The sequence below is a fragment of the Emys orbicularis genome, chromosome 2, assembly GCF_028017835.1.
Source record: "Emys orbicularis isolate rEmyOrb1 chromosome 2, rEmyOrb1.hap1, whole genome shotgun sequence".
Taxonomy (NCBI): domain Eukaryota; kingdom Metazoa; phylum Chordata; order Testudines; family Emydidae; genus Emys; species Emys orbicularis.
Genome location: NC_088684.1, coordinates 232,269,789 through 232,292,628, shown reverse-complemented (window position 1 = coordinate 232,292,628; position 22,840 = coordinate 232,269,789). Strand labels below are relative to the sequence as shown.

The 22,840-nt window shown below is 40.7% G+C and overlaps 1 protein-coding gene across 1 annotated transcript in view; it reads right to left on the bottom strand.

The window, feature by feature from the left end:
• Window positions 1-22,840, bottom strand: part of JAZF1 (JAZF zinc finger 1) — a 277,883-nt gene that overhangs the window by 34,881 nt on the left and 220,162 nt on the right. The window contains exon 3 of the mRNA XM_065399829.1: window positions 7,224-7,420. Coding sequence (XP_065255901.1) covers window positions 7,224-7,420 — 197 coding nt within the window. The remainder of the gene's footprint in view (window positions 1-7,223; window positions 7,421-22,840) is intronic.

Sequence of the window (22,840 nt, the reverse complement as noted above, 5' to 3'; positions counted from 1 at the left end):
AGTTTAGGTACCTCAGGATTCTTTCACCAACCATACAGGTGCAAATTGATACAGCCTGGAGCTGTATTAGCATGTACAGTAACTCCTCACTTAAAGTCGTCCCAGTTAACGTTGTTTCGGTGTTATGTTGCTGATCAATTAGGGAACATGCTCGTTTAAAGTTGTGCAATGCTCCCTTCTAACATCGTTTGGCAGCTGCCTGCTTTGTCCACTGCTTGCAGGAAGAGTAGCCCTTTGCTGCTAGCTGGTGGGGGCTTGTAACCAGGGTGGACCGGCAGCCCCCCATCAGCTCCCCGCTCCCCTAAGTTCCCTGTGCTGCAGCCACCCAGCAGGCTAGCAATTGCAGCTGTCCCTCCCCCCTCTGCCATGTGCTGCTCCTGCCCTCTGCCTTGGAGCTGCTCCCAGAGACTCCTGCTTGCTGTGCAGGGGGGAAAAAGGGGGGCTAATGTCAGGGTATCCGCCTCCCCCCTACTCCTGCACCCCGCTTACCCCTTCTTCATATAGAGCAGGGAGGGGACACGGACGGAGAGAGACATAAAGAGCTTGGGGCAGCAGCTGTGGTCTCAACTTCCTGATCCACTTAAAAAGACAATGCACTTAAGAGTGGGTCAGCTTACTTAAAGGGGCAGTGTGCATCTCTCTCTCTCTCTCCCCCACACACAAGGTGTGTGTCTGTCTCTGTCTGCAATGCTGTCTCCCCTCCCTCATGTTCATGCTGCCTTGTTTGAGAGGCTACATTAACAACAATGTGTTAACCCTTGAGGGCTCAGCCGAGTGCTAGTTCATCATTTAGCAGCAAGGCATTCCCTGGGAAATATCCCTCCCTCTTCCACCCTCTAACTTCACCACCTCAACCAAGCTTCACAATCATCATAGCTGTGTACAGTATTAAATTGTTTGTTTAAAACATATACTATGTATATCTATATAATATATAGTTTTTTGTCTGGCGAAAAAAAATTCCCTGGAACCTAACCCCCCCATTTACATTAATTCTTATGGGGAAATTGGATTCGCTTAACATCATTTCACTTACAGTCACATTTTTCAGGAACATAACCACAACATGAAGCGAGGAGTTACTGTACTACTTCACCCTATACTGTGGAATATCCTGGGAGAGACCAGACAGCACCTATGCATGCAGGAGCAAAGAATCTGCAGAAGCTAGACTCTTCAAGGACCAGCTGAAGGACAGAGACAAGGGCTGTCCATGTGTCTTCAGGGTCAGTGCTTTCTTCCACGGAAGAAGTAGGAAACGCTGGAAGTTGAAACGCATGGAGTTTCCTTTCCCTTTTGTGGGTTATTCCACGTGAGGGACAATGGGGCTCTAAATTATTTTGGCTGTAGCAGGAACACCTGCTGACACAAAAAGGAAGGTGTAACTTTTCAGAGTCAAGTTTTGCCTGTGATTGCATTTCAAGAACTGGGGCAAATTTGACTGCATAAAAAAGAATGTCAAGACTATTAGGATTAATTCTGAACAGTGGGTATGCTATTTCTTTTGAACTTGAAAAGAGCTAGTTAAGCCATCATACTGCATTAAGCATGCAATTACCATTGGGTATCAGAAATACTTTTGACTTCAGTAGAATTCTGACAATTTACACCAGCTAAGGATATTCACCCTAGCAATGAATGTCTTTTTCATTAATTGATAGATTAGCTTCACTTTTTTTGTTGTTGCACATGGTATTAAATCAAAAGATTAGATACTGTGTAAATTATGGCCCATCATCAATGAGAGATTTATTTAGGAAAAATTGCTGCACTTTACACAATTTGTTGCTCTATATTACCTGAAATTCTGCAGCTTTCAGATTTCTGAAAATTCAACAAAGCCGTCTTGGTTTCAACCTGAAAAAATATGCTTTCTATATCACTGAAGTGCCCAGATGCTATAATTTGCTACTAGAGCTACTAAATCATTTTTCAAATGGTATCCTGAGACTGTACTGTCTGGAAAGGGTTTCGGGGCGGGGGTGGGGGTGGGGGTGGGAGAGGCGGGAACCTGTTGCAGCTCTTTTATATTGCTTAACTTCACTCTCATACTGTAGTTTCAAATAAAGAATCAAGGACTCTGTATCTTTTGGGTATCTAAGAAATGTGCAATGATTTCTATATCAAAGCACATACATAGGTTGAGAATTTCAAAGAAGTGCTTTGCAAACCTCAACTGCAGCTTTTTTATTCTTAAAATATTGCTATTGCAAAAATCTTTGGCATATTTGGCATATTATCATATCATTTTACCCACTGCCTAGATCTTGGATTCCTAAAATCTTAAAGAAAAACAGGAGAAAAGTGCCACCATGGATTTAAATTAACTATTAAAAGGACATATTACATGGTAAACTGCTTATATTATCATTAATTAGAGTATCCACTTATTTTACATTTTTGTAAAGATTTTAAAATGTGCTTAACTTCTTTGAGGCCTAATCTACCATAAAATAATTACAACAGTTGACTACAGGCATACTTGACATGTATATGTATTCAGGTATATTTAGTACTCAGTATTCAGGTATTCAGTACAGTACTGCACACGCCACAAAAGTTTGGATTGTATGGATTATTTGTTTGTGAGTATACATAGAAACCTAATAACAAAAAATGAATTTGCAAATATGACAACCCAACATTTGGTATTTAACTCACTGAATAAGCCAGCAGATAGCCCAATAATGCACCAGTCAGTTACCTGTGGGTCCAAATAAGATACAGTCTCTGATAATAGGATCAGTGTGGGCCACCCATGAAAACTTGACCCTTACATCTCCCTTGCAAGTAGAGAGACTGACCAATACCTGTTCGTGTGCCAGACAGCATCGCCAATGCTTGCTGTCAGAGTGCAATTCCAGAGCTGGCTACTGCAGCAGAACCATTACCTGCCGAACTATTTCAGGCAGTGAGTATGATTAGAAACCTATTAAAATTATAAAATTGTTTAGATTTTAATAGATTACACATTAAACACGAGAAAAGAAGTCAGAGCCAGTTATGCACAGGAAGTTGAGTGAAATGCTCATTTTTCAAATATTTCCAACATTCCTGACCTTCCCCCCCCCCCAAAAGAGAATTATATATGAGTCATTTAGAGTGAGAAGTTGGGTGAGGTAATATCATTTATTGACCAAGTGGTATTGGTGAAAGGGACAACCTTGCAAGCTACACAGAGTTCATCTTCAGGGCTGAAGAACCCAGGCCTGAAGAAGAACTCTGTATGGCTCGAAAGCTTGTCTCTTTAACCAAAAGAAGTTGGTCCAATAAAAGGTATTACCTCACCCACCTTGTGTCTCTAATATCCTGTGACCGACACAGCTAAAACAACACTGCAAACAACAACCTGAGCCATTTAAAAGCCAGTTGGTAACATTAACCCCTGCTTTAGGTTTTATAACTAGGTCAAAAATTCACTCCAGGTTGAAATTTATTATTCCAGGCTAACGCTTGGAATAATTTCTTTAAAATTCTTTGTGGAAATCTTTGGGGGGAGGGGGTAACAAAAACAAACACACAAACAAACAAACCACCCAATACATGCAAGGCAGTGGCTTCAGATGCTTTTTTGGCATCCTACAACCCAAAAGTAGCTTTATTTTATTTTAAAAAAAAATAACTAAAGAAACATCTGACTTTTTTCCATAGAAGAAATTAACCATTTTTGCTATTTAAAAAAAAGGGAGGGGTTGGAGGGGGGGGTTCCATGTTCTTTCATTTTAAAAATGAGTTATCAGTATATTACTATCACTGAAAATTTGAAAAAGATTATTATGAAGATTTACTATAATTTTCAAAGGGACATCAATGATCTGATTTAACCCAAAGGCAAAGAAATTAAGGGTGGAAACGTCATCCTTCACCAACACAGACGTATATCAAAAACTATACAAAAATATCAACAGCTTGCATTAAAGATGGGTATCTATGTGAGGGGTCTTTGATCCTGGACTTTTCTACCCACCATGGTCTGCCAGACCCCAGATTACTTAATCTACTGGGCATGCTGCAACTCTCATGTTTAGTTCCACACATCTGGGCAGGTTATGAGTAAGAGGGATTATATTTTTATGTCTGAAGCAGAGGAGGTTTTAGTTATGTTATTTTTACCACTGGAACAAATTTGTATTAAGGTATTTACTGTAAAGGTTACATTATGTGAGGGCCCCGAAGTGCAACATGGGCGCCGGGTTGTTCGTACATCTAAATCAATAAATAATGGAAATTGTTCTTCACTTCTCCCAAAATCTGCTACACAGTGGTGCTATGGGATGTTAAAACATTGCCCCACACCTTAAGCAATAGCAATGGAGCTAGGGAAGCATTAAAAATTCCCTTGCAAATGGTCACTACAACATAATTGCTAAGGAACACCTGAAGGTTCCCTTTTAGGCATTATGGATTCTACTTGGCCATGTCTTCCTGCACCGCTGGCTGCAGTAGGAAAATGAACTCTTTCCTTCCTGCTGCCCTCCCCAGTGGAGGAGCAAGGTCTGGTGGGTTTCTTGCCCAGTGAGAAGACCCTCAAAATGGAGGTAAAGGGAGGCAGTAGCCGTCCATGGCAGTGCTCTCTGAAGGTAGAATCTTGGATTAGCAGTCATCCATTATCTCGCTAATCCAGAAGGCAGCAGGAAGAGGCCACCAAGCCTCCCTGAAGACTGGCATTAACTCTCTCTCCTGAGTAACTTTTAAGTTGGGTTGCATTTGTATTTTCCCCAATTTCCCAAAAATATATTTAATTATATTAAAAAAACCTGTGGCCTAGAGCAATAGTTTCATAGCAATCGAAACATCTCAAAGATTTATTTCAGGTCCAGAAAAGTTTTAAAGAGGATAAAATTGGAAATTCTGGGGTGTGGCTGCTGAAATGTAACTAAGTTGAGAGCTAATAAAGTAAAATTCTTTAAGAAAGAATATCTGTTTTATATATGAATTTTGCTACCAGGCTATTCCAAATTCTGACCTTGGAATGTTGGTTGAATGTGGAACTTGGAACAGAAAATTAAGAATGTGGAACCTGGTATTATTTATAACCTGGCAAACAGGACTCCCAGAAACTAAGGTAGTTAGCCAAAACAAGCTGATCCTTCTAATACAGGTAAAACAACATTCTAAATAATCTAAATGTAAAAATATATACAATCAAAACAGGAAAGTACTTTGGTAGACAGAAACTAGCTTCCTTATTAATTTTTAACATATTATGGAATATGGTTAAAACAGTAGATAGCTAACCAGTGTTCTTGACAGACACACAAAATTATACATCTTGACTACATCATAAATTAGTCTTTTCAGTGGGGATCGCTAAAAAATGCAATATGTCAGAATGATTCCTCAACATCTGCAGCAAAGGAAATGATTCAATTTCTTCCAAACACTATTTACAAAATAATTATTAATAAACTCAATTCTGAAATGTTAATATTCTTATGTAAAAAAGAACATTTTAGCTACACTGTACATGTTTAATTTTTGCATATATGGGGACATTTACTAATCCATTCATTTCACAGCTCTCCAGACACAGATGTCATGCACATTTTTCCATTTAATCATTAATACCAAAACATTAAATAACTTATGGAAAACACATTACATAGCAATATATCAAGCTAAGGGTGTTCATGCTGTTTTTTCAGTAAAATGACTGTGTTGTGTCTATACTTTGTAAAATGGGATAAAATATATTCCTTTTCTGTTAGAGTATTGGTGACAGATTCCAACAGTTTCCACTATATCTTCCTGTATTCGGACTGTAGGGCAAGGTGCACAGAACTGAAGTACACTTATTCTGAAGCATATCCAGAAACAGTGGGCCAGATTCCTAGCTGGTGTAAATCGGTCTAGCCTCAGCCTCATTGATGGTGAGGATCTGGCCCAGCATGTCTAGCCGTTTATAACTTTCAATCAGTGCAGAATAAAACTGTACAATGGCACTGGAAAGAATTAGCTACAATTAATTTTAGTGCTGGGGTGTCCATTTGGGTTTTGCTTTTGAAGTGAAGCTCAGCATAAAGGAGGCAGAAAATCTATAAGAAAATTCATCTCCAGTATCATGCTTGGTTTTTTCTTGGTTTTACTGTTTACTTTTGAACTTGGAGGGGAAAAACTTAAGAGGGACAGACTTACTGCTCCAGATGCAAGAAATCCTTGCATCTCTGACCCACTGGATGCACGTATCTCAGGATACATTTTGCCCAAAGAAAAAAACAAAACTCCACACAACCCCATGTACTATAAAGAGACAGAAGTGGAGAAGTGTCCCAAAAACTTAGTTTTGCTTTATATTTTGTTAGCACCCAGATACCATGGTGATGGGTGCGTTATAAATAAAGTACCTAGATAGGCAGGTAAGATTGACTGTACTCAATATTCAGTTTTGAATTGTATGCCTCATCCATCCAGAACAAATATTTCATACTTCTGTATAATCCTGGACTCAAGCAGTCAGTCTGCTCCTTCTTAGCAGTGGCATCTTGGATTTGACCTCCAGCTTGATTCTCCCTTATGAAGTAGCCCACACAATCCCATAAAGCCCATCTTTAAGTGTTCTGTTTGTTCTCCAGTTAGTACTGTCCACATTCAGGGGCTCTGCTGGTTAGCTGTAAGCCCCGCAGTTGGATGGGGATTGCAAGTGCTTTATGTTGCCACATCCCCTTCTGCAAGGGCTTTGTGCCACAAGGGGTCTGTGTTACACTGGAAGAAGCTGGCATAACCTTGGGTGAATTAGGTTCACTGTGAATACAGTCGACAGATGAGATTACACTACACTTTCTTTTAGATCTCAAGAGTCAAGTCCTACAGGTTTTGCCAGTACTTGCAATTGTATCTCGAGTCTCACCATATTTGGTGTTTTCCATAAAGCACACTTCCTTTGCATATGTGAGAATCTCAGCTTCCATAAAAAAAAAAAAAAAAAAAAAGCTTCTAGCCTTCATATTTGTGGAGAAAAAAGCTTGAACATATGACCAAAGCACACTCCCAAAGTTCAGAAACAGAAGGCAAATAAAAAAAACCCAAAAGTTCTATGTGCGTGGGGTTTTGTTTTGTTTTTAAGACTCACAATTTTTAAGCTCATCTCATGATTTTTGGGTGCCTGATTTGTGATTTTTGAAAGTTTGGGAGTTGGTAATACTGCAACAACAGATACATCTACAGTCTATTGAGACTCTCTCTCAGCATAACCAAAAGGCCTAAGTGAAGCTGTAGCTCCTTACCTGTTGGTGTACTACTACGAAATGAGGAGGAGGGAGTGATTGGGGGGGTGACTGGAGGAGTAAGGCTTCCACTGCTGTGGCGGGGTGGAGTAGATACATTCCCACGGGACACTGAGCTTGACAAAGTCAAAGAGAGTTTAGGCTGAATCTTTTTCTTCAAGGATTCCTGTTCACGGCGAGCTGCATCAGTCATAAATCTAGAACAAAACCAACAATGATGAGACAAAAATTACAATTTTGAAACAGTAAATTAGCCCTTAATAATGGGGTTTCAAACTCAGATATGAGAGATGTATTCCACTGCAAGGTAGACAGACACTATAGGTGTGAAACTGCTTTGGCATGTTGATCATTGATAAGCTGGGCTTTAAACTAGTTGGTGAGGGGAAAAAGTTGGGAGAGACTCATGAGATCTCCATGCCTGGCTTCAATATACAGGAGGGGGAAAATCTGCTAAATGAAGATATGGTAAGATAATGGAACCCTAGAAGATAAAAGTATAGACAGCACAGCAAAATAAAGTACAAATATTGATTAGAGTAATAATCAGGCAGCTGTCACACTTAGTGAAAGGACTATACCTAATGTGGTTGCAAAACTGGGTTAGGTCCAAGGGAAACAACTGAAATGCTTGTACATGAATGCAAGGAGTCTGGGCAATAAAAAAAAATGCAGGAACTGGAACTACTGGCACAGGAAGTCAGACTGGATATTATATTACAGAAACATGGTGGAAAAGCACTCATGACTGGCATACAGGTACCTAAGGGTGTATGCTGTTTAGAAGAGATAGGAATAAAGGTAAAGATGGTGGGGTAGCAGTACACATCAATGAGGCGGTAAGCTGTAAAGAAATAAGATATGATAGAATGGACAAAACAGAAAGAGTTAAATTCACTTTGGGAAAGGATTATAAAAGAAGTTTTGTTAGGTTTAGGAACTGACTCCCAGGGTCAGACTCAGATATGGATAGAGATCTCATTAATATTATTAGAGACAAATACTATCGGATATTATGTCATAAAGGGAGACTAACTTCCCAAATATAGATTGGAGAATAAATGCTACTAATACTGGCAGTGCCCAGTTATTCTTGGATGGGATAGATGGCCGTTTTCTTCATCAAATCATCACTGAGCCCACAAGAGGAGATGCAATTTTAGACTTGGTTTTAGTAAGCAGCGAAGACATAATAGAAGAGCTGGTTGTAGGAAATAATCTTGGCTTAATTAATCACAAATTGATTCAGTTTAAATTAAATGGAAGGATAATCAAAACTGGGTCATCAGATGTGCTATTTCATTTCAAAACGGCAGACTTTAGGAAATTAAGAGAATTAGTTAAAGGCGTCAACCGGACTGAAGACCTCAAAGACTTAAATGTGGAGGAGGCTTGGAATTTCTTTAAATCAACTATACAAAAACTGTCTGATGTTTACATCTCAAACCAGGGGAAGAAAACTTGTAGGGAACAGCTGGATGAATAACTACTTCAAAAAGGTTATTAGAAGTAAACAGAGCGCCTAGAGGGAATGGAAAAAGGGATTGATAAGCAAGAAAAGTACATCTTGTAGGTTAGAAAATGTAGGAATAAAGTGAGAATTGCTAAAAGTCAAGCTGAATCAACTCTTGCAAAGGAAGTTACAATAAATAAGAGGTTTTCTTAGTTATGTAAATAAAAAGACAATAAGGATGGACAACGTTGGTCCTCTATCTTTACTGTCCTTCCCATCCACATTGCATAATCTAGGCATGGCCCAAAAACCGAATACATATTTTGCCTGGAAATGGAGATTATCCCATCTGACATGGAAGAGCTTAATGCACTCAAATCAAGGGGATTGGGTCATTTTAATCTCACAATAATTACATTACTATTTGTCATAGCTGATTAGGTATCCTTTAAAGTTGCATGCATATCCAGGGTTTTCGTACTCAGACTAGAGGCACTGCACTGCAGAGGATATTTTCTTAACTGTTCCCCAAGATCAGAAGAGAAAGCAATTTGAGGGGGAAAAGAGTGGAGCAAAATTTTGTTTTAAACTAAAAGTTCAGAAGGGGAACTTCAAACAAAACAGGGTTATAATTACACAGTGTGTTTAAATTTCTGCTTTTAAACCTGAAATGTCCATGGGTATACATTTATTCAATGGCACTTATGTAATGCAGTGTATTTATACAATTAAAACTGCAATTTCTTAAATAGGTGTTTCCCAGCTCTTGAAAGTTGAGTCCCACTTCTAGAAAATAAAACCAATCACAATACCCTGTGTCATCCCTACTGTGTGCTATTAAAGGCCTGCACAGTTTAGGGCTTGTCTACACAAGAAGTTATCAGGAAGTTACACCAGTATAAGGAAAGACATGAATTTACATTGCAGTGTGTTTTTTTTTTTAACTGGTGTAACCCTTCATGTGGATGCTCTCATTTTTTAAATTAATTCACTCTGGAAGTGAGATAATAGTCAAACACAAGTTATTAGGCTCCATTTAAGGTTAACTGGGTGATATTTAAGGGCTTGTAATATACAGGAGGTCAGATTAGATCAGTGGTCCCCAACCTTTTTCGTCAACCGTGGCGGTGGACGAGCATCCGCCGAAATGCCGCCGACAAGCGGCAACGTCAATAGGCGTCGTCGCTGAAATGCCGCCGACAAGCAGCGTCATCCAGAGGCGGCATTTCGGCGGATGCTCGTCCGCCGGCCAGTACGCAGGCGCACTTAGACGCCCCAGTGGGTGCCATGGCGCCCCCAGGCACCGCATTGGGGACCCCTGGATTAGATGATCTGCTGTCCCCATCTGGCCTTAAACTCTGGGCAGAGCCGGCTCTAGGCATCAGCATTCCAAGCATGTGCTTGGGGCGGCACTTCTCAAGAGGGGCAGCGGTACTCCGTTTTTGTGTGTGTTTTTTGCTTCGACGACGGCACTCCGGCCTTTTTTTTTTTTGCTTGGGGCGGCAAAAAACCTGGAGCCGGCCCTGACTCTAGGAATCTATGAGTCCACGTGAAGAGTTACGTCAGTATAACTACTGCAGTGTGGACTGAAAAGTCTGTGCATCCCCTTATACATACTGTCCTCTCGGGGATGCGCTCCACAGTTTGAGAAACATTGCATTACAATACAATATGCAATAAATTTATTTTAAAAATGGGAGTATAATACCACCCTAGACGGCTTAGCAGCTGGTGGTTTGGCTTTATCATAGTTTTGAAGGAGTGAAACCAGGTTTTAGCAGTATTATAAGATGTACTGGTTTTAGATTTTAAGGTCCTTAGGGCAGGCAGTGTGTTTATTTGTGCCTTGAACAGCAGAGATATCATCAGAGAGAGCTCAAATAATAAATACTAGTAATATGGTACAAAGCAGTTTTGTCTTGCGCTTGCATTAGAATTGTCTTTATCACCTAGAAAAACACATTTCAAACTCCAGGGAGGGAGTGTGGTCAGGGAAATGTCAAGAGTTATTGGCACTCTCTTTTATTGGACTAAGTACAAATAAAATGGGCTTTCTTTCAAAAGTCACACTTTTCATCAGCCTACAACAACAAGAGTGAGGGAGACTCAAGAATACGGTGGCAGAAAGCTAGTTCAGAACTCATCAAGTTCAGAGATAAAGCAATTATGATGGTCAATTATCTGCCCATTTTATCTTGTTTTCTGGACGCTCCAATACAAGAGACAAATAAACAATAAGTACACATTGTCTACTGGATTGAAATATTCATACCTTTGGCTATGCATCCACCTTAAAATATGCACATTTCTCTTTTTGGACCTGTTAAACATGACTACGTTGGGCCTGAGTGTGTATCAATTCTGAGTGTGTGAACTGACATAACCCTTACTCATAACTAACTTCTGTCAATTGTTTTCTTTATAGATGAATACAAAATACCAGAGCACTTTATACATATGAACGTATTGAGAAACAAAATTAGATGACAGCACAATGGCACAGGATACTGCAGAAAAAATAGGGATATATGTAAAGGGCCCAATTCTGCAAACAGAAACAGGAATAGTGATTACTATCATTAACCATTGGTTTGGACTTCCCAGGGTAGTAAGCAATGCATGTGATGGCATTTGCAGTACAGTGCCATAAGACTGTCTTGTTCCTTCCCTATTCCTCCAACACACATTTTATATGAATATGAATACACTATATTCTTTAATGCTTTGGGGAATTCTAACTGTTGTAGCAGTTTGCAGCTTACAGGCTGCTTCAGCTGAAAGCAGAGGCTGCTGGAAGATAGTCTGAAGCTGCTATAGCTCATGGAGAAGTCTTTATAGAAAAGCTGGCATTTTGGGGGTAGAGGGAAAGAGGAGAAAAAATAAACTTTTACTAACCAGAGCCCAGTATAGAAGACTCCAACTTGGCTCTGTGGGGGAAAAAAAAGAACCAGCTCTCTTTCTGAAAGGCTAGTGTACTTTGACACATCCTCAAACACTGTGGCATGAAATTGTAAGTACCTTTAGAGTCATAAAGATGTAGCCTGTCTATCCATAGTATGGAGACATTAATAAGTGGATTTTTCCCATGATACCTAATGTCAATTTGTAGTATGAAGACATTAATAAACAGGTCTTTGACATGACAGCTTATCCACCTTTGGAACAGAAACAATGTATCATGTCAAGCAGTGGTATGGAGCTTTTACAATGTTAACATTTAAAAATTGGATATCTATGGTAACAGTTTAAGATTTTTGTTTTTGTTTTTTTTATTTCCCACCCTTCCCTCTTCTCCCCCCGACAAACCTCTTTCCCCAAGGGTTCATATATTAACAGCACACAAATAAAAATCTGAATTTTAGTAAAGAAAAATATAGGATTAAAGGATTTTAAAAAAATGAACATACACATTTGCTTTTCTCTAACTAGGAAGTGTCAAATTCACTTACATTTATAATTTGTAGAAAATATATGAGAGTATTTGCTCTTGGGTTAAAAGCTTTATTCCTTGAGCAAATTTTATAGCAACATTATAAATCCCTGAAAAGCTTGGATTATAACCTAATGTATGATATGTTAAGCGCAGCAGTATGAACATGACCATATAATAAACTCAGCCACAAATAACAATGTTAAAATAATGTTAAGGGATAATCAGTCTGGTTTAAATCCATAAAAACATGGAAAATGAAAGTTAACACTGAAACTTCTGGCTGGAGCTGTCCCATTACTCACTCTTATTATGCCAAGGTGTTGCAGCATGCACAGTATGTTCTGAAAGATTATGTATTGTTCATACCATGAAACGTTGGGGCAAACTAAGGATGGAGTCAGTCTGGAATAACAGCCTTACATTTGAAATCCTTTATTTGCTCGGTATAATAAAACACATAATTCTTTAGCATAACATTGTGTTTCAATATTTAATAGAAATTGTAATATTTTTAAATCGAAAACTTTTCATTTCTTGTAATAGATTAGTTAGTCCTTTCTTTGAGATTTTATTTGAACTGTGATACTGGATTCCAAATGTTATATTTGTGCTGAGTTATTAGGGCATTCTTTAAAATATGCAATAAAATTATGAAATATTAGGTTTAGAATGGAATTAACAACCTAAACCTTATTTATTTTTAATTACATGATCTCATACTACTTTTCCCTCCACAGGACCCCTGCGTCATTCAGTTCAGACAGTATGGATGATTCTCTGGGAATGAATCAGGGTTGAATACTGAATTAGGCTGTTGTCTGGAGGATTCCTATCTCATTTCTTGCATAAACTGGAAGGTGTACAATGAATGAGGCAGGAAGAGAAAGGACAGTCTCATGGTTATGGACATCCATTGATACCCTGGAGAACTGGATTCTATCCCCGTTTCGGCCAAAGTCCTAAATCAAAATTTTCACAGGTGGCCACTAAATGTATGTTCCTTATTTTCTGGGTGCCCAACCTGAGACATCTGGGGACAGATTTACAAACATGCTGAGCATTTGCAACTGAAGTTGATTGGAACTGAGCTTTGAACTCCTACGAAAATGTAGGTATGCTTAAAAAAAAAGATCAGTGTCAAGTTCAGCACCCAAAAGTAGTGGATACTTTTGACAATTTTGGCCTTAATCTCTCTGTGCCCCAATTCCCCATTTGTAAAATGGGGCTCGGTCGGCAATCCCTCAGACTTCAAGGATGATTGTCTTTCACAATATGATAGCCATTTATTGCTGGTGGGTCCGCAGATGGCTAACGAGGCCAATCCAGGATCCACAGATCTTGTCATTGTTGGGGCAGATATTGCCTTGATTAAAACAACAACAACAACCGAACAAACAAACACTGAATCCCACCTCCCACAATTCCATCATGTGTGGGGCCCTGTGTAAATCATGATTTTCTGGGAACTGTAAAAATGCCCTCAAACCACAATCTTTTAAATATTTTTTTTAAAAAGGAAAATGATTACAACAAAGTGTTCAATACAAAACATTACATTAGCTAGTCAGTTTTAAGGACGGAGTGAATTTTACAAATAACCTTAGTGAATTTTGACTAACATCACTTGTAAAATTCATTCTGTCCTTGAAACTGACTAAGGTTATTTGTAAAATTCATTCCATTCAAACTCCAAGAAATTCAATACTTTGCCATTACACTGTCATGAATTTTACATGGAACCCTAATCACATGGAATATATCAGGGTTAGAACCTTTAGATCCACCGCACAGATCTCTGCCACTTGAACTAACAGAGGAACTGAGAGCAATACGAGGCTGGCCCTATGGACCAGCACTATGAGACAAGTTTTGCCAGTGGGTTTCACCGATATTTGTTGATAGCAGAGGAACAGTGAGAATCAGGAATTTTAGATTCCATTCCAGATTACGGAGTGTGCTCTGGTGGGGACAGATCCTTCTATCCCTGTTCCCCACTCCAAGACTGACCCCTTCTGCCCGTTCCCTGTCCTGATTCCCTACCTGGCTACTCATCCCAGTCTCCCTCAGCCAGAGTTCAGTTTCTCATGCCAATCCCAGTCTCTTCACCTAGCCAGTCCCAACTCCACCTCTCAGGGTACGTCTACACTACCCGCTGGATCGCTCTGCCGTCGACTCCTGTACTCCACCACGGCGAGAGGCGGAAGTGGAATCGACGGGGCAGCGGCGGCAGTCAACCCCGCGCCACAAGGACACGAGGTAAGTCGACCTCAGATACGTCAACTTCAGCTACACTATTCTCGTGGCTGAATAGGTCGATCCCCCTGTCCCTCCCCAGTGTAGACCAGGCCTTAGGCTCCTAATCCCAGTTCTGATCTCCTTTTCCAGGTAGACCTACAAATGAACCCCCCATCTGAGTCCCACTCTTCCCCCCACCTGGCTCCCTACTCCTAGTCCCCCACACCGGTCTCCTTTGATCTCAGTCCCATCTGCTTGTACTCTGCTCCCATTCAGTGTCTCTCTCCAGACTTCTTGTCCCAGTCTGCCCTGCCCTCCTCCTAGCTCCATGTCTCAGTCCCCCTCATTCCAACCTTAGACTTCTTGTCCCAGTCTATTCCCTCCACAACCCCTCGGTTTGGCTTGTTCCTTCTGCATGAGAGTAAGGTGGCTTCCACCTCCACACTGCCTGGACACCAGCAGGAGCATCGATAGCACAGAAGAGATTGTCTCCCTGCTCTTAGTTCCTCTGCCCAGCACCAGAGTGTCCCACAGCAGCCATGAGCAGCAACTGCAGAAAAAGTCTGCTTAGCCCTGCAGCTCTCGGTTGCAGCATGCTCAATGGAGAATTAAACTGGCAAACTCTAACAAGTATCTACTGAGCATGTACAAATTGAGATTTATCAAATGCTTATAATTTGGTCAACGTTGTGTGGTTTTTTGTATAGGAATAGCAAAAGAGGAATTGCTGACACAAAGGGGACTGCCTGCCAAATTTCAAGTCCCTGCTCCAAAGCATGAACCAGAGCTGAACCAAATGGTTGTAAGAATTTTTTTAATATGGTCAAAACAATGGATTTTCCCCTAATCTTATTCTTGCAAACAGATGAACTATTTTTACTGAAACTTTCCCAAGAAATTTAGCCTGAGGCAGACACAGCATGGAAAATTTCAGCTCTAGTGGTTGAAGTTTGGGAAAGTTATAAGCAACTGAAAACACGGTCTTAATAACAGGCTGCACTTCCAGCTACACCTATAACACAACAGCATAGCAGGTGCTGCCACCAGCTGCATATAAAGTTGCACAAAAATGTGATCCAGAGTTGTGTTTAAATTAAAAATAAAATTCTCCTTAATCGCATTCTCTTACAAAGTTTTAAGTTATTAAAAACATTAAAAATCAAGAACCATTGCTAGTAAAGAGGGATATAGCTCCATGTTACCTAAACAAGCTGTGACTTACCAGCTCCTGCTCCAATTTCATGCCCCAGGGTGACGCACACTGTGATGTTACATCTACTGTACCATAGCGCTCTCCCTCGAGGTAGCTCTTAAGAGAGCTAAACGTGCTCTGGAGCTGATTGACTGTACATAGCCAGAGCCCTGGTAAGATGGTTATAAAAACTGAGTTCCAAAGAAGTGGAGAGGTAGTACCTGGTAGCCAAACCCACCCCTCTTTAGACTTTGGGACTAGTTTATTTGAGATGCTGTATATAACAGGGGTCAGCAACCTTTCAGAAGTGGTGTGCTGAGTCTTCATTTATTCACTCTAATTTAAGGTTTCGCGTGCCAGTAATACATTTTAACGTTTTTAGGTCTCTTTCTATAAGTCTATAATATATAACTAAACTATTGTTGTATGTAAAGTAAATAAGGTTTTTAAAATGTTTAAGAAGTTTCATTTAAAATTAAATTAAAATGCAGAGCCCCCCCAGACCAGGACCCGGGCAGTGTGAGTGCCACTGAAAATCAGCTCACGTGCTGACTTCGGCACGCGTGCCATAGGTTGCCTACCCCTGGTATATAATGTCATCCAGCCTCTCTCTCACAGCATGTGTGTGTCAGTTATTAGCCATTTGTGTTTGGTGGGTACAAATTAGACAGACAACTCTCTTTTAATTAACCTAAATACGATTGTTCCATAGGATAAATCTTCTAGACATAATCAGTCCTGTCAGTAATGGAAGTCTGGCTTCAGTAACCGCAGATCCAGACTTTGGGACACCAAGACCTTCAGATCGGATATGGTTCTGCACTTCTTCCTAGTTCCCCAACTTTGCTCATTTCAGTTCATTTTGGAACATAAGAGGCCAGTCCAGCTTGGGGCATATGTGTCTCCACATCCACAGACCCCTCTAGGTAAAAGGGCAAAGTCTATGACAACCATCTTGTAGCCATATACTGCAAGCATTCTCCCTCTTTCATGTTCTAAATCTACTCTCTGGCATAGATGTAGGAGACACTGTAATCTCATTGGCCTGCTAAACCCAGGGTTGTGAGTTCAGTCCTTGAGGGGGCCATTTAGGGATCTGGGGCAAAATCAGTACTTGGTCCTGCTAGTGAAGGCAGGGGGCTGGACTCAATAACCTTTCAAGGACCCTTCCAGCTCTATGAGATAGGTATATCTCCATATATTTATTTTTAAGTCAGTAGGTCTTTTTTACTCCTCAGTCTTAGAGGTGGACTGTCTGTACTGGTACGCCCCAGAGACTCAAAGATCCAGTGTACTTCCAGACCAGCCTAGCAGAGAATGCTGTCCAGTTGCAGATTTTAACATACAGCTGGCCTTGAAGAACACTACAATCATCCAGTGGTGTTGGAACAATTTTTATAGTGGCGGTGCTGAAAGCCACTGAACAAAACTGTAAACCCTGTATAGGATGGAAACCATTTCAAGCCGTACCCTTAGCGCCCCTAGTTCCAGCATCCTTGCAGTCATCTGACATCCTTGACACTTTGACTAATATCTTATTGTCCTGCATCTCCCCTACAGATCACTGACAAACTACATCAAATGAACAACAAGGGCAGAATGTGGTAGCACAAAATTCACTCTAAATCTGACCACAGAGAACAGAAGTTCATGAGAACCTACAATGAAGCAGTGAAGGAGGGTTCATAAGGCTAAATAGTGATTTAGCTAATAAACCTAGACTGCCCACACCAGCCTAAGACTGAAGCTTTCTTATTGTTTTTAAATGATGTGACGGGTCCTGCATGGTACTCCAAACCCTATAATTTTGTCCCATTAGAACACAACTCTTCTAAAGTGATGACATATGCCAGTATGAAAGCCAACTTTTACAATACCCACTTCTGCTTTCTCTTGCTGCTTTCTCTTGCTGCAAATAAACCGTAGACAAAGATGTACAAAAGAGTGAGGGCAAAGCAGACATACTTAGTACTTTGCTCTGATAAGTATGGGAAATGGCATGAGAACTAATGGGTGACTTCCATGTGCAGTTACTGTGTGGACCAGCCATCAAATAAGTCTGGCCACCCCTGACCTAAAGATAATAATATGCAGTCAGAAACTTACCCAAATCTGCTATAAAACACCATGTTTGTTTTTCCTCTTTTCAGCAGTGACTAAATCAATCTTTAAATTGAAGAACTATTGGGTTAATCAGAAATCTGAATAAATATAACCTGTGGGAACTAAGTAGTGCACTTTCTTGTGCTCTGGGAACGATGAAAGCATTTTCTAAATAAACAGAGCAAAATTGGACTAATGCAAAAAAAATTTGCTTAGTAAAGCTTTAACATAGAATACTGTACTTTGTACTGCGTGGAGAAAAAAATAAATATCAGCAACTAACACTGAATCTGAAGTTTCCTGTCATTAAGCATTAACTCATCAAACTCTTGGCTATCTTCAAGCCCTCTCATGACTATCATTTGTAGAGTGTGGGTGATTTTGCACCTTTGTAAAACCCTGTACTTCCTTCACAAACGCTTTGAACCATTTTTACAGGTTTTCATTAAAATTCTAATGAAACATAGTAAATCCAAACCCAGCAGTTGTGAAAACATGTCTGGATTTAGACACTTGTATCCCTAACCACAAGGGTTTTATTTGGCATCTTACACACCATTTAGGTATGGGGTATTTACATGGCATTCATATATATCCTACTCATGCAAATTCCGCCTGAGTGAGAGGGTGAGAGAGAAATCAAAAATATTTAAAGGGCTAACAGAAACAGGAGGAGTCATCCTGTAATGTGCATTCCCAAATCCAGACCACATTCCACAAATACTCTATTTAGGCTTTACTCTCTCACTACATCAAATAAACCACTAAGACTCAATTTTGCAGCCACACTGCATGCAAGACTCACACTGATAGTCTAACAGTTAAAAACCCTATGCGTGAACCTGGGTTTTCTCTGTGAGAAAATAATGGAACTTATTTTGGCTGGGTTTGTGATTCTATGCAAACTTTTCACAAAACCCTAGATACAACTTTATTTTCCTCTAAATCAGGAATGGATGCAATTTCAAAATACTAAAATACTGTGGTTTTTTGGAAATCAATCAGAATATGATGGCAGCTATTAGGAGTCATTTTTGTTAATTCACTATAGAAGTGTTTTGCTTACAAAGAGATGCTAAAAATGCAGTATTAAGACCATGCATTAAGAGTTTCATTTCGCATTGGCTTAACAGTGACTTTCCTATATTCACTTTTATCAGAGCCTGAGAATCAATGAAAAATGCATATTTTACTTTTGTTTGTTGATAACATTCTTTGCACATTACATATGTGAACTTTCTTACTCCTGAAATTAGGGGTAGGGAGAGTTGCCATCACTGCTGGGGTCAATGCATCTATGGTGTTTGAAACATTCTGCATTTTTGTTGCATGATATGAAAGTGGATATTTTCAACACAAAGTTATTTAGAAAGCACTGTTTTCCTATATATATATATACACCCAGAGTAGTACATGCATGGAAGTCATACCATAGGAGCTTTATGGATGATAGGCTAAAAGCAACAAATCAATCTGAAACCGGTCCATATAAAGGAGTTTCACTGTTTAACCTTACTCAGATTAATTTACTGAAATCATCATCTCCATTCTAAATAATGAATGATTGGTTGCATTTGTAATAGTGACAAATCAATGAGGATTATGGAAAGAGCAGCAAGATCAACCTTTAACCTTACTTTTGTTGATTCAAAGATGTCATTAAATAAAAGACTACCACCTGATAACGTTTTACCTATAAAACTTCTTGAAGGAGTCTTTACAGCAACATTTTTAGTTGGGTGGAATATTTTATTATTCATCCTTTTTGATCATTGATTATAATGGAATCAAATAAAGCCTAGCCTAATCTACAGCACATGGAGTGCTGCATAGCCACTATTTTGACAATGTGCATTTCAAATGGAAGTATTAGAGCTTACTTGGGGTGCACAAATAAGTAGGGTTGCCAAGCATCTGGTTTTGACAGGAACGCCCAGTCGAAAACGGACCCTGGCGGCTCCAGTCAACACCGCTGACTGGGCTGTTAAAAGTCCGATTGGCAGTGCAGCGGGGCAAAGGCAGGCTCCCCGCCTGCCATGGCTCCGCACAGCTCCCGGAAATGGTGGCATGTCCCCCATCTGGCTCCTAGGTGCAGGGATGGCCAGCGGGGCTCCATGCGCTGCCCCCACCCCAAGCGCTAGAATTGTGGCCAATGGGCGCTACGGGGGAGGCGCTTGTGGACAGGGCAGCGTGCAGAGCTGCCTGGCATGCCTCTGCCTAGGAGCCGGAGGGGGGACATGCTGCCACTTCCAGGAGCCATCTGAGGTAAGCTCTGCCTGGAGCCTACACCCCGAAACCCCTCCTCCACCCCAACCCCCTACCCCAGCTCTGAGTCCCCTCCTGCCCTCTGAACCCCTCGGCCCTATCCTGGAGCACCCTCCTGCACCCCAAGCCCCTCATCCCTGGCCCCACCCCATAGCCTGCACCCCCAGCCGGAGCCCTCAAATGCCCCCACACCCCAGCCCCCTGCCCCAGCCCAGAGCCCCCTGCCACACTCCAAACCCCTCATCCCTGGCCCCACCCCAGAGCCTGCGCCCATGGCCAGAGCCCTCAACCCCTCCCGCACCCCCCTGTCCCAGCCCAGTGAAAATGAGAAAGTGAGTGAGGGTGGGGGAGAGCAAGAGATGGAGGGAGGGGGGATGGAGTGAGTTGGAGGCGGGGCCTATGGGCAGATCAGAGGGCGGGGCAAGGATGTTTGGTTTTCTGAAATCAGAAAGTTGGCAACGCTACAAATAAGTACTGTAGCTTTAGAAAGTTATAGGCGTGCATGTGAAAAATAGACTAATATTTGATCGCTAACTCTGCAAAGGGTAGTCTTGAACACAGCACCCAATCTCACTCTCACTGAGGTCAAAGGGAACAGTATTGGACCCCTGGTCATGAATAAGGTTCAGTGAGTTTGCTGCAGATAGTTTTAGTCTTCGGGCAGTCCCACAACACACAGCAGAATGACCACAAAGTAAGTGCTTGCATACGATCTTCTTCCAACTTCCAAACAGGAAATTAATACAGAGGTTTGGTATGACTGCATATTTAAATAAATGAAAGTGGATTCATTTGAATGTGCCAGTCCAAACATACACACCTGCAGTTACTTAAACTGAATGAAAAACTATCAAGTAAAATAACCTCAGGTGCAAATATCATTCAAATACAAATACATGCACCTGTATATATCTAAATGCCCAGTCATTCGAATAATCATAGAATCATAGAATATCAGGGTTGGAAGGGACCTCAGGAGGTCATCTAGTCCAACCCCCTGCTCAAAGCAGGACCAATTCCCAACTAAATCATCCCAGCCAGGGCTTTGTCAAGCCGGGCCTTAAAAACCTCCAAGGAAGGAGACTCCACCACCTCCCTAGGTAACGCATTCCAGTGCTTCACCACCCTCCTAGTGAAATAGTGTTTCCTAATATCCAACCTAGACCTCCCCCACTGCAACTTGAGACCATTGCTCCTTGTTCTGTCATCTGCCACCATTGAGAACAGCCGAGTTCCATCCTCTTTGGAACCCCCCTTCAGGTAGTTGAAGGCTGCTATCAAATCCCCCCTATTCTTCTCTTCTGGAGACTAAACAATCCCAGTTCCCTCAGCCTCTCCTCATAAGTCATGTGCTCCAGACCCCTAATCATTTTTGTTGCCCTCCGCTGGACTCTTTCCAATTTTTCCACATCCTTCTTGTAGTGTGGGGCCCAAAACTGGACACAGTACTCCAGATGAGGCCTCACCAATGTCGAATAAAGGGGAACGATCACGTCCCTCGATCTGCTGGCAATGCCCCTACTTATAAAGCCCAAAATGCCGTTAGCCTTCTTGGCAACAAGAGCACACTGTTGACTCATATCCAGCTTCTCGTCCACTGTGACCCCTAGGTCCTTTTCTGCAGAACTGCTACCTAGCCATTCGGTCCCTAGTCTGTAGCTGTGCATGGGATTCTTCCGTCCTAAGTGCAGGACTCTGCACTTGTCCTTGTTGAACCTCATCAGGTTTCTTTTGGCCCAATCCTCTAATTTGTCTAGGTCCCTCTGTATCCGATCCCTACCCTCTAGTGTATCTACCACGCTTCCTAGTTTAGTGTCATCGGCAAACTTGCTGAGAGTGCAGTCCACACCATCCTCCAGATCATTAATAAAGATATTAAACAAAACCGGCCCCAGGACCGACCCCTGGGGCACTCCGCTTGAAACTGGCTGCCAACTAGACATGGAGCCATTGATCACTACCCGTTGAGCCCGACGATCTAGCCAGCTTTCTATCCACCTTACAGTCCATTCATCCAGCCCATACTTCTTTAACTTGGCAGCAAGAATACTGTGGGAGACCGTATCAAAAGCTTTGCTAAAGTCAAGGAATAGATAATAACTGCAGGTATGTCTATTTGGACATTTATATATTAAAATATTCACACCTATAGCAATTGAATGTGTAATATTTTAACATGCTTATTTAAAAATACATATGTTGGGGAGGATCTTTCCTTTAGAGCATTGCTGGTCAATGCAAGCCCCAACATCAAAAAACATGGGATGTACGTGACTGTCTCCTTACCATGATTCCATGCATTACAAATAGGCTTGGAAGGATTAGATTTTATCATCAGTAACTGTCAGAAATATTGATTTTGCCGTACACACACAAATCGATAAAAAATACTTCTATTAATTACAAAATTACAGAGAGACAAAGAAAAGAAATTCTGCTTGAACACTCAGAGTTTGATCTAAGGATATTTACTTTATATATTTTGACATGTGATGTTGACAATTTGTATTTTAATGGTTACAAATATTTAGCTTTTCGAATCTCAATGTCTATGGTCATTAAATAATTATTGTCTGACTCCCCCACATCATTACCAGCAACTGTTAAAATTAAAAATAAATAAAAATAGGGAAAAAAAGGCTTAAAAATAAACATCAATATTATCTGTCAAAATCATTACAAAATAAACATCAAATTCTACCACATCGAATTACAAAGTATGTCTCTGGTCCTGGTTCTCAAAGGGAAAGTGTGAATACAATAGTAAAGTCATGGATTGGAAGATTAATTATAACAGGTAAATATGAAATTTACTCAATAAAATTTCTTCTTCAATATTACTGAGAGATTCATAATTGTTCCAATACAAGCTAAAAATTCAATGTGCATAAAGACTTATTTGGATTCAGATAGATAGATAGATAGATCACACATGC